The 13,746-nt window shown below is 30.5% G+C and overlaps 1 protein-coding gene across 1 annotated transcript in view; it reads left to right on the forward strand.

Moving 5' to 3' along the window:
* LOC114126574 (cadherin-related tumor suppressor) overlaps positions 1 to 8,400 on the forward strand; it is a 37,351-nt gene extending 28,951 nt beyond the window's left edge. Inside the window, 3 exon segments of the mRNA XM_050197308.1 lie at positions 226 to 876; positions 1,407 to 1,663; positions 6,653 to 8,400. Coding sequence (XP_050053265.1) covers positions 226 to 876; positions 1,407 to 1,663; positions 6,653 to 7,762 — 2,018 coding nt within the window. The 3' untranslated portion in view covers positions 7,763 to 8,400.
* The last annotated feature ends 5,346 nt before the right edge of the window (positions 8,401 to 13,746 follow it).

A 13,746-nucleotide genomic window follows, 5' to 3' on the forward strand; every position in this document is an offset into this window, starting at 1 on the left:
ACTAGTATTTCAGTTTTTTAAAAAAAGATTAAATTAGTATAAATTAAGAATCTTTTATTTAAGTTTAATAAATAAAAAATATAAAAACCCATTAAGTAAAAACATAACAATTAACTTATAGAAACGTATTAAATCGTTAATGATTATCGGTTATGATGTACTTGTAAAAAGCATAATATTAATGCTACTCTAGTATTAATTTTTTTTTTATTATTGTTTGTTTAGGTTTTTCAGGCTGCTTAGCTAATTTAACAATCAATAAAGAACTTCAGCCATTTAATGGTACTGGAAGTATATTTCCAGAAGTTTTTCACACTGGAAATATATCATTTGATTGTGATCTGTCCGGGCTAGCATCAGTTGGTGTGGCTGTCACTGATCCGCTTAGCCTCGGGATAACGTTGGTTATTGTGTTTTTCGTTATATTATTGATGGCGATAACGATAAGTTTTGTCGTGTTTAAAATACGGAGACAAACTAAAGGCGATAAAGATTCTGATAGTGGTAAAGATCATTTCCAAAGTGGTCTCCATTCTGAATCTCCAGCTTTAAACACAATACCTGTGTCATCGTTCATGTCCGAAACTGGAGATGTAATACGGCATCATATGGTGCCACCGGAAATACTTTCCAAGCGCTACAAAGACCAAGACATGGGTATGAATGATACACATAGGCCACATAGACCGGACATAATTGAAAGAGAGGTCGTGGGAAAATCTCCTCCACCACAAAGAGACGAGCTCAATCAGCACATGAAGAATATGCATCAACACGATAGTGTGACCGGAGATCATGATATGCCTGAACACTATGACCTAGAAAACGCTAGTTCCATAGCACCGTCAGATATAGATATTGTCTATCACTATAAAAGTATGTGTTTAAAACTGTTACATTGATAAAATAAGTTCATTTATTACTCCACAATTCAAACCATTTTAATTCTATGAAAGTATAATTTATTTAAACACTAAAACGTGATTTTCATAAACATTATAATATATTAATATATTATACATTTATAACTATTAAAATTTAACCGAAACATGATATGTGAAATTTGCTTTTATCTATGCAGATTTAATTCAATAATTGATTTGAATATTACTTAATAGTATGCTCTTAAAGTATTTCATTAAAATATTGGTCATTACTCATTCGTTAAGTGTTTTACATTAACCATTCATTATCTAATTAAAATGCATTATTTATTTCAATGTTAATTTTTATTTTTTATCTTTAGACGTATGTTAATAGTTATAATGCATTTATTTTAACGAATACCGTTATTTTTTGATTTCAAATAATGGGTTTTCTTAAAAAATAATAATGACTTTCATTTTTGGTTCCGAACTTTTTTTTATACGTTTACTGTAAAAAATGTACTTTTCATTGTTGTTTAGGTTACCGAGATGGAAACAATTTAAGGAAGATGAAGTCCCATCTTAGTCCCGGGATGCCATCTAACATGTATCACAAACAAATGCGACACGCAACAGGCTTTCAATCACCACATTCCAGAGATAGTCGGTCAGCAGCACCACCACCACCTCCGCCGTTGGATTCTACCAATCATATGCAACACCAAAGCACACCACTAGCTAGGCTTAGTCCTAGCAGCGAACTTAGTCAACAATTACCCAGAATACTCACATTGAGAGTAAGTAACCTTTTATTTTGATTTGAGATTTAGTAAACCAATATTTTTTATTGTTCACTACATTAAAATAAGCTTTTTAAAATTTGGTGGCGAACATAGAATAAAACTTTTTACTATCACACAACGTTTAAAATTTACTATTAAACGACTTATAGAGTGTGTCGGTATGCATAACTATTAAATAAGAACGTAGGAAATAGATAAAGAAATCGGTTATTAATATTACTAACGTATGGTATAAACAATATTATACAATATTGCCAATAGCAATGATTTGCACATATATTGCCATTTCCGCAGCACAAAATATATCTGAGTATTAAATTATGGTATTAATATCGTACAACATTATTCGAGTAATTTAATTTGAAATCGTATATAATGTAAAATGTATAATAAAGAATAATTTGGTACTTACCATACAATTACATAGATTAATTATAATGATTGTATTATGAGCGCTTAACTCTTTCTCATTTAATTTGTTTTATTACAACATCGCTTAAAAAAAAATATTATGTTTTTATGTTGACAATTTTTTTTTTTGATAAATGAACTACACATTTTATTAACATTTTATGTTTTTTATAAAGCAAAATACTATTCAAATGACATTTTATACATAACAAATATAAGTATTATAATATAAAATATAAATTATTTATTTAAAATAACAGTTTATTTAGATTTTTTTTATTACGCAACAAATAATATTTGCTAAATGTATTTAGAAGTGTATTTGAAAATGGATTATAAGTTTGCAAATTTATATAATTGAAAGTAATAAATTATTTTAATTATTGAATGAAAAGTTAGAACAAATAATTATATGTTATACGGTTTGAAATAAAATTTAAATTTTTATTTTGAATCTTAAAAACATTAATGTTCCTCTGACAACTATCGATAATTAATAGTCTTTAAATTATAACACGTCTTCTAATGGCAAGTTGATAAATCAAGACATTGTGGGGGCCACCGTAGTTTATGGTTTGACATTTTTAAGTCTGTTTCAAATTAAATGTGGGCAATATATTTGAATCATTTATTTATTTTATTTTATTAATTGAAGCTTATATCTAATCGTTTGTACGATTTTTTAACGATGACTTGTTAGGTATTAATGATAATATCACTTAATAAAATTAATTAATACGTTTAGTTAATCAAAAATTAATAAAATAATATTACGTGATGTTTTCTTTAGTTACCTAACTAAATTATTATAATAGTATTCGTGAACATAAAAATGTTAATTGATACTTCGAACTATCAGTCATCAATAAATTACAAGTTGATATCTTATTACTTGTGTGTTGGTGCTTGTGTACTATTTTGAACATTTTTATTTGGATATCATGAATTATAAATCTAAAATAAAAAAATTATAATTACAAAAAATAATAATATATTAAGTACATAAGTAGTTGGAAAGGACCTCGTAGTATGCATTTCAACATAGGTAAAAAATTTTTTAGTATTATTATTATTATAAACCATCTATTTAACTCATTGCGCGCGCTGGAAGTTTAATAAACATTCGATTTATTTTATTCATTTATTATTATCCAATTTCCAAACGTCCTTTGATATTTATCAGAATAGGTGCTGACACAAGTTTTGAATCTGCTGCGGCGTAAACCAAATGCAATAGTATAGCATTGGACTTAAGTATATAACAGTTATTTCAATGTTATCGGTTTACAATTGAACCGACGATAATGTACGAAAGATGATATTATTTTTTGTGTAGGTATATGTAATATACATTTATTATTTTATTTTCTATTTTATACAAAAAATCGTCTACATGAAGCGTTATCTGTGGGGTTATTTAACTGAGGTTTTCCCAAGATTTTTAAAATCGACTTATATAATTATAGTAATTACAATAAAATCTAATTTATAAATAGTCGAAGTAAATATGTACGAAACTATCTATTTTTATAAGGAACCTAAGAATAATAAAATTGACTTTGTGCATCTTACCTTGACGCGTCACTCGGCGCGTAATCCTCGATAAATTGACGGCACGTGTTGTCGGGCTAAATGAGGTGATCAAGATTCGTTTCGCTACTGGACTATATAATAAGCACTCTCAAACGATAACGCAAAAACGGTTAAGATTTGCAGCCGGAATTTCACGGTACAGCACAAAGTAATGTACACTACTCATACAAACGCACGCGTGATTCTGAAATAATAATAAAAAAAATAAACTTATATTGTTACATAGATCACATATAAAAATACAATTTAAACGGTACCTATAATTAATAGGGTGAAAGTGAATTTTTTTATTGAAATTAAATATACTTGTCTTGATATTTTAGTCATTAAATAACAGTTTATCTATAAATAATACTTTTTATTAATTATTAATATTATTTATTCTTTGATGAACAAGTACCGAGATATGGGTTTTTTATATCAATTATTATAATAAAATAGTTTAATAATTGCGTTTTATTATTGAGTAGCGCACAGTAACACCATTTGATTATAAGTGTTAGGTAACTATATGGTCTATAATCTATATTATAAAAAAATACATTTAAATATTAAGAGTTTAACATTGTTTAAGAAACATGATTTTCCCGTATAAATAACTAGTACCTACAAACAAGTTGGAATTTTTCAATATACCTAATTGTTTTATTCCAACTTCCTTGCTAATGTGCTATGCCAGTTTAATGTTTATACATAATATATTTAATATTTAATTTATACGCCTATAATTTAGTGGGATCAACTTAATTCAAGAGACAAGTATAATATTATCATTTATAATATAATATCAATATATGTAATAAGAAAAGTTTACCAGAACGAAATAATTATGGAAGCACTAAGCCCCCGTCCCCCAAGCGCCCCTTAGATAAACCTATGATAGAAATACTATAATAGCTATAATTATTCGATTTATTTTAATATTTTACATGGTGTAGTAGATGAAACAAAGTTTAAAACTATACTGGCAGTCCGTATTCAAACCATAAACATATTTTTATGGACTCAGATATGATCGGATAAATTAATTATTAGGTAATACTTAAAATATAGTTATTAGTTATTACACTAAACCGTAAAACTAAAATTATTTTGTCGAATCGTTTTTAACAATTTTAACAATAACCTATTTTATTTTTTATTTTGAAATTAAGAAGTTATTAAAATAGGAATTTTATCAATTCTATAGGTACCTAGTCTACAAAGTTTTACTATAAATCACAATGTACCTTAATGCATAGGTACTTATACTAACTCGAAGTGATCATTTGCTATTTAAATTATTAGTTTAAAAAAATAATAAAAGTCATAGGTACAATAGATTTTCATTCAGAAACCGGTTATACAATCATTTAACGACTATATTATTACAAATTAAAATTTATTCTATTTTATTGACTTTCAACAATTCTAGACTTTATTCTATAATAATACGTTATACCTTTATTGTTAAAATGCAGGTTTTGTGTTGTTACTTACTTGTTATGCTCGTATATTATGTCCATTCGTGTGTAATGTGTATAATATATAAGTATAGTATAAACAATAAACATATTATAATGGAACCACGAGAATGTAAGATTATGATCCGAGTAACAGGACTTAGAATGTACCCATAGTAAATAAATAAACAATGATAAAAAATAAAAACCATATAAGACATGTCATTACATGTTTTACTTTTCGGAACGTGGTCTAATAATTATTTTTATTTGGATAATATTAGTTTTAATCTATACAATGGTATAAAATGGGTTTTATTATTGCATATTAAACTATTATTTCTACTGAAATCGACCAAATACGTATAAAAACTAATTATATATAATATTATATATTACACACATAAAAAAACATCGCTTAACAGTAATATAACGTATTTGAATAACAAATGTAGTAAAATAACTTATGCTCAGAAATCGCGTTACACGCCAGTATTACGCGTTTGGCCGCACTCATTATCATATTATTATATAGGTAGTTGAATGTGAAACGAAGTGAGTGGTGAGATAATTAATTGGAATCCGTTGCGGCGGCTTGGTGTTTTTTAGCCCGTGTAAATGCATACATGTTATGTATATTTATACGCGCAGACTGCACTTATAATAATACGCCCGGGAAAATATAGTCGGGTCATTATTTTACTAATGGACTTGAACATTAAAAATCTGCAAAAAATAAAAATAATAAACAACTAACAAACTAAACCAATACTGAATATTCTCTGTGTAGTTGCAGTAGTAAACAATGACGTAAATACGATATTTTAACGCACAGCATTAAAATGTTGAAAGCAATTTTATTATTGATGTATAAATTATAAATATAAAGAGTCCTGCAGTTTGGTAAAATATATCAGGTGTATATTAAATTTTAGAAACTAAAAAAGTATAAAATCACTAGGAAATATTCATTATCGGGAGTAAATTAATATTAACAGAAAATATTTGTCGATAGGTGATATCTGACTATACCTATTATTAAACTTAATAATTTACTGGTTTTCCACTCACGTTACACATTGATACAGTATATAATTTTAAATTTTTTTAAAAATTTATCAAACACGTGTTCGTTTTTAAAATGCGGTTATATTAAGACTTATGTAACACTGTCAACACCGAACTGTTTTATACATTTAAAACTAAAATACCTCTCTTATGTCTCTTATTCGATTATAATAATACCACATTTTCTATTAAATTTATTTGTATATTATAAATATTAGTATTTTATTAGAATAAATATTATATATTGTAGTACACTCGTACATAACTTTTAATAAACATATAATAATTTAAACGGCAGGAAATTTTCACTCGTAGATAAATTCACTGTATACTCGCACAGAAAGGATAACATTTTTATCAAACGCCCATCGTAATATTATTAATATTATATAGTTTTTGTGTACAAAAGGTTCGACAATAATGATAATATTATTAACCCGGCCGATCGTTTGTTTTTGTGTATGCGCAGGACATCAGCGGTAAACCGCTTCAGACGGCGCTGTTGGCCACCTCCTCGTCGGGCGTGGTGAGCAAAGACTGTCCGATGCACAGCAACAGCGAACGGAGCTTGAACAGCCCGGTGATGAGCGGTCACAGCCTGTCGGGCAGCGGCATGTCCGGCGGCGGCGTAGGCGGCGGCGTGGTCGGCAGCAACGGCGGCGGCAGTGGCGTGGGCAGCGGCGGCCGGTCGCAGTCGCAGCTACAGCAACAGCAGCACGGCCGGCCGCCGAGCAGCGCGGTGGACGCGGTGTCGGGCGGCACGACGGGCAGCGGCGGCCGGCCGTCCAACCTGATGGTGGACGACCACCCGCACCTGCGCCGGCACCAGCAACAGCAACAGCAGCAGCAACAGCACCACCGGCCGAACGACTGCGACGACGACGACGACGACACGGGCACGTCGACGTCGTCGGACGAGAGCGGCAACGACTCGTTCACGTGCTCGGAAATCGAGTACGACAACAACAGCGTGTCGGGCGAGAAGCTCAGCGACGTGATATTCAACAAGATCGGCAGCACCGGCGGCAAGAGCGCTTCCGGTTCGTCGGACCGGGACTCGCAGCGCCGCCGCCGATTGCCGCTTCCGTCCCAGCTGCCGGCGTCGTCGTCGTCGTCGTCGGACGCCGCGGTCATGGCGGCCCAGCACCAGCACCAGCAACAGCAACAGCACCAGCAGCAACAGGACCAGATGCACCAGGCGGCCGCGGGCTACGACACGTTCGACTCGTCGTTCAGGGGATCGCTGAGCACGCTGGTGGCGTCCGACGACGACGGTCCCATGTACCGGAACGTCCGGACGCCCAACAACAACCCGTCCGAGTCGTCCAGCATACCGGTGGGCCTGGGCTGGGATTACCTGCTCAACTGGGCCCCGTCCAACAACGGCATGAGGCCGATCATGCAGCCGCCGTCGCCGTCGTCGCCGTACGCCGACCACGATCACCGGCTGCACCATCACCATCACCAGGTGGGCGTCGGCGGCGGCGGTCAGTCGCCCGCCGACTCGGTGTCCGTGAGGACGGGCGACGGTACGCCGTCGTCCCGCCAGTCGCCAAAGTCTCCGGAAGAATACGTCTGACACGGCGCGATATCGACGACGACGACGATAAATGACGTCGTATAGCGGCCCGGCCGACGCAAACGGTGCTAGTCCAATAATCATTCCCCGTCCCTGCAGAGCAGTCACCATTATTATTAATTATACTATTTTATTTTTTATGTGTTTTATAATCTCTGTCTCTTTTCAATCACTTTTTTTTTTTATATATATATATTCTTTATATGTTTAAATAATTTTTCCGCGTGTAAATGTGAAATAATTTTTATTCAACCTTAAGTATATTATTATTACTACTACTATGATATACTATAAAACAGTATTATATAATCGCGGCCTGTATAAAAATATTATTTCAACGATATGTACAAATTTCATAAGTATAAGATGCCTATATCATAAATAAATATATACATATTATATTGTAGTCGTGTAGACATATGCGTGTGTATATATATATTATATATTATATATACTGTATATATATATTATAAATTATATATACTGTAGCGATGTGTGTTACGCGATTGTACATAATATTTGTGCCATATAGTTTTGTAAGTATAATATGTATTATGTATTATATATATATATATATATATATATCTAAAAATATTTGTACCAATGAATAAAAAATTGACTGATTTTCTTATTTTTCATTGTCGTGTTTGTGTCATTTTTTCCAACACGAAACCGTCTGTGCGGGACACGTGTAGTTATAAACCGTGTTTTCACTTATATATTCTGCAAAGGTCCACTATAAGGACGCCGCAGACGTACACACACCAAATATAATTATAAGAATACGTGTTCGAGTGTCTCGAGATCTTGACTGGACAGTTTCTTCACCTATAATAGTTCACGTGGACCATTCACAGTGGCGTCAAGAGCTTATTTTTTGGGGGAAAAATCCAAAAACAATTTAAGTGGTAGGGTAATTTTGGTAGATCGTAAAAATATTATTGTATTATTGTATTTAATTATATCATTATAGTGTATAAATGCTATAAATAAAATAATGTATTTTTTTAATATTTAATACCTATATAAGAATATCGGCAGGGTTTTTTTGGATGGATAGGTGAGTAACTTCAATGATTGAAATGTGAAGAAAATGTTCGTGAAGTCACTGTACGTGATGAAGGAATAAGTTTTCAGATTCAAAACTTCACATATATGATTTATTTCGTAGCCTTATTAATGTACATGTATAAATTGTAAAAAAAGTCAAATTAATATTTCTTATTCTGTTCATAGCCACTTGTTGTCACTTTTTTCAAAAAAAAACTAGTTTTTCGTATTTTTCACACTTTAAAATTCACGCCATCACTTTACAAACGCACTAAACACATTAAAAAAGTGTCGCAGTATCGTATAGCACAACAATAATATGGAATATCTCCGAATTAAATGTCAAAAATTACGAAATACGGTTTTTTTGAAAAAATCACTTTACGTCTAATACTTGGTGAAGGAATAAGTTTTCAAATTCAAAACTTCACATATATGATTTATTTAGTAGCCTTATTAATGTACATGCATAAAAACGTAAAAAAAGTCAAATTAATATTTCTTATTCTGTTCCTAGCCACTTGTTGTCACTTTTTTCAAAAAAAACTAGTTTTTCGTATTTTTCACACTTTAAAATTCACGCCATCACTTTACAAACGCACTAAACACATTAGAAAAGTGTCGCAGTATCGTATAGCACAACAATAATATGGAATATCTCCGAATTAAATGTCAAAAATTACGAAATACGGTTTTTTTGAAAAAATCACTTTACGTCTAATACTTGGTGAAGGAATACGTTTTCAAATTCAAAACTTCAAATATATGATTTATTTAGTAGCCTTATTAATGTACATGCATAAAAACGTAAAAAAAGTCAAATTAATATTTCTTATTCTGTTCATAGCCACTTGTTGTCACTTTTTTCAAAAAAAACTAGTTTTTCGTATTTTTCACACTTTAAAATTCACGCCATCACTTTACAAACGCACTAAACACATTAAAAAAGTGTCGCAGTATCGTATAGCACAACAATAATATGGAATATCTCCGAATTAAATGTCAAAAATTACGAAATACGGTTTTTTTGAAAAAATCACTTTACGTCTAATACTTGGTGAAGGAATAAGTTTTCAAATTCAAAACTTCACATATATGATTTATTTCGTAGCCTCATTAATGTACATGCATAAAAACGTAAAAAAAGTCAAATTAATATTTCTTATTCTGTTCATAGCCACTTGTTGTCACTTTTTTCAAAAAAAAAACTAGTTTTTCGTATTTTTCACACTTTAAAATTCACGCCATCACTTTACAAATGCACTAAACACATTAAAAAAGTGTCGCAGTATCGTATAGCAAAACAAATATGGAATATCTCCGAATTAAATGTCAAAAATTACGAAATACGGTTTTTTTGAAAAAATCACTTTACGTCTAATACTTGGTGAAGGAATAAGTTTTCAGATTCAAAACTTCACATATATGATCTAATTCGTAGCCTTATTAATGTACATGCATAAAAACGTAAAAAAAAGTCAAATTAATATTTCTTATTCTGTTCATAGCCACTTGTTGTCACTTTTTTCAAAAAAAAACTAGTTTTTCGTATTTTTCACACTTTAAAATTCACGCCATCACTTTACAAACGCACTAAACACATTAAAAAAGTGTCGCAGTATCGTATAGCACACAATAATATGGAATATCTCCGAATTAAATGTCAAAAATTACGAAATACGGTTTTTTTGAAAAAATCACTTTACGTCTAATACTTGGTGAAGGAATAAGTTTTCAGATTCAAAACTTCACATATATGATTTATTTCGTAGCCTTATTAATGTACATGTACAAAATCGTAAAAAAAGTCAAATTAATATTTCTTATTCTGTTCATAGCCACTTGTTGTCACTTTTTTCAAAAAAAAACTAGTTTTTCGTATTTTTCACACTTTAAAATTCACGCCATCACTTTACAAACGCACTAAACACATTAAAAAAGTGTCGCAGTATCGTATAGCACAACAATAATATGGAATATCTCCGAATTAAATGTCAAAAATTACGAAAAACGGTTTTTTTGAAAAAATCACTTTACGTCTAATACTTGGTGAAGGAATAAGTTTTCAGATTCAAAACTTCACATATATGATCTAATTCGTAGCCTTATTAATGTACATGCATAAAAACGTAAAAAAAAGTCAAATAATATTTCTTATTCTGTTCATAGCCACTTGTTGTCACTTTTTTCAAAAAAAAAACTAGTTTTTCGTATTTTTCACACTTTAAAATTCACGCCATCACTTTACAAACGCACTAAACACATTAAAAAAGTGTCGCAGTATCGTATAGCACAACAATAATATGGAATATCTCCGAATTAAATGTCAAAAATTACGAAATACGGTTTTTTTGAAAAAATCACTTTACGTCTAATACTTGGTGAAGGAATAAGTTTTCAGATTCAAAACTTCACATATATGATTTATTTCGTAGCCTTATTAATGTACATGTACAAAATCGTAAAAAAAGTCAAATTAATATTTCTTATTCTGTTCATAGCCACTTGTTGTCACTTTTTTCAAAAAAAACTAGTTTTTCGTATTTTTCACACTTTAAAATTCACGCCATCACTTTACAAACGCACTAAACACATTAAAAAAGTGTCGCAGTATCGTATAGCACAACAATAATATGGAATATCTCCGAATTAAATGTCAAAAATTACGAAAAACGGTTTTTTTGAAAAATCACTTTACGTCTAATACTTGGTGAAGGAATAAGTTTTCAGATTCAAAACTTCACATATATGATCTAATTCGTAGCCTTATTAATGTACATGCATAAAAACGTAAAAAAAAGTCAAATTAATATTTCTTATTCTGTTCATAGCCACTTGTTGTCACTTTTTTCAAAAAAAAACTAGTTTTTCGTATTTTTCACACTTTAAAATTCACGCCATCACTTTACAAACGCACTAAACACATTAAAAAAGTGTCGCAGTATCGTATAGCACAACAATAATATGGAATATCTCCGAATTAAATGTCAAAAATTACGAAATACGGTTTTTTTGAAAAAATCACTTTACGTCTAATACTTGGTGAAGGAATAAGTTTTCAAATTCAAAACTTCACATATATGATTTATTTAGTAGCCTTATTAATGTACATGCATAAAAACGTAAAAAAAGTCAAATTAATATTTCTTATTCTGTTTATAGCCACTTGTTGTCACTTTTTTCAAAAAAAACTAGTTTTTCGTATTTTTCACACTTTAAAATTCACGCCATCACTTTACAAACGCACTAAACACATTAAAAAAGTGTCGCAGTATCGTATAGCACAACAATAATATGGAATATCTCCGAATTAAATGTCAAAAATTACGAAAAACGGTTTTTTTGAAAAAATCACTTTACGTCTAATACATGGTGAAGGAATAAGTTTTCAGATTCAAAACTTCACATATATGATCTAATTCGTAGCCTTATTAATGTACATGCATAAAAACGTAAAAAAAGTCAAATTAATATTTCTTATTCTGTTCATAGCCACTTGTTGTCACTTTTTTCAAAAAAAAAACTAGTTTTTCGTATTTTTCACACTTTAAAATTCACGCCATCACTTTACAAACGCACTAAACACATTAAAAAAGTGTCGCAGTATCGTATAGCACAACAATAATATGGAATATCTCCGAATTAAATGTCAAAAATTACGAAATACGGTTTTTTTGAAAAAATCACTTTACGTCTAATACTTGGTGAAGAATAAGTTTTTTCAAATTCAAAACTTCACATATATGATTTATTTCGTAGCCTTATTAATGTACATGTATAAATTGTAAAAAAAGTCAAATTAATATTTCTTATTCTGTTCATAGCCATTTGTTGTCACTTTTTTCAAAAAAAAAACTAGTTTTTCGTATTTTTCACACTTTAAAATTCACGCCATCACTTTACAAACGCACTAAACACATTAAAAAAGTGTCGCAGTATCGTATAGCACAACAATAATATGGAATATCTCCGAATTAAATGTCAAAAATTACGAAATACGGTTTTTTTTGAAAAATCACTTTACGTCTAATACTTGGTGAAGGAATAAGTTTTCAATTCAAAACTTCTCATATATGATTTATTTCGTAGCCTTATTAATGTACATGCATAAAAACGTAAAAAAAGTCAAATTAATATTTCTTATTCTGTTCATAGCCACTTGTTGTCACTTTTTTAAAAAAAAAACTAGTTTTTCGTATTTTTCACACTTTAAAATTCACGCCATCACTTTACAAACGCACTAAACACATTAAAAAAGTGTCGCAGTATCGTATAGCACAACAATAATATGGAATATCTCCGAATTAAATGTCAAAAATTACGAAATACGGTTTTTTTGAAAAAATCACTTTACGTCTAATACTTGGTGAAGGAATAAGTTTTCAAATTTAAAACTTCACATATATGATTTATTTCGTAGCTTTATTTTAATGTACATGCATAAAAACGTAAAAAAAGTCAAATTAATATTTCTCATTTTTTTCATAGCCATTTGTTGTCACTTTTTTAAAAAAAAACTAGTTTTTCGTATTTTTCACACTTTAAAATTCACGCCATCACTTTACAAACGCACTAAACACATTAAAAAAGTGTCGCAGTATCGTATAGCACAACAATAATATGGAATATCTCCGAATTAAATGTCAAAAATTACGAAATACGGTTTTTTTGAAAAAATCACTTTACGTCTAATACTTGGTGAAGGAATAAGTTTTCAAATTCAAAACTTCACATATATGATTTATTTCGTAGCCTCATTAATGTACATGCATAAAAACGTAAAAAAAGTCAAATTAATATTTCTTATTCTGTTCATAGCCACTTGTTGTCACTTTTTTCAAAAAAAAAACTAGTTTTTCGTATTTTTCACACTTTAAAATTCACGCCATCACTTTACAAATGCACTAAACACATTAAAAAAGTGTCGCAGTATC

This window comes from Aphis gossypii, chromosome 1, assembly GCF_020184175.1.
Source record: "Aphis gossypii isolate Hap1 chromosome 1, ASM2018417v2, whole genome shotgun sequence".
Taxonomy (NCBI): Eukaryota; Metazoa; Arthropoda; class Insecta; order Hemiptera; family Aphididae; genus Aphis; species Aphis gossypii.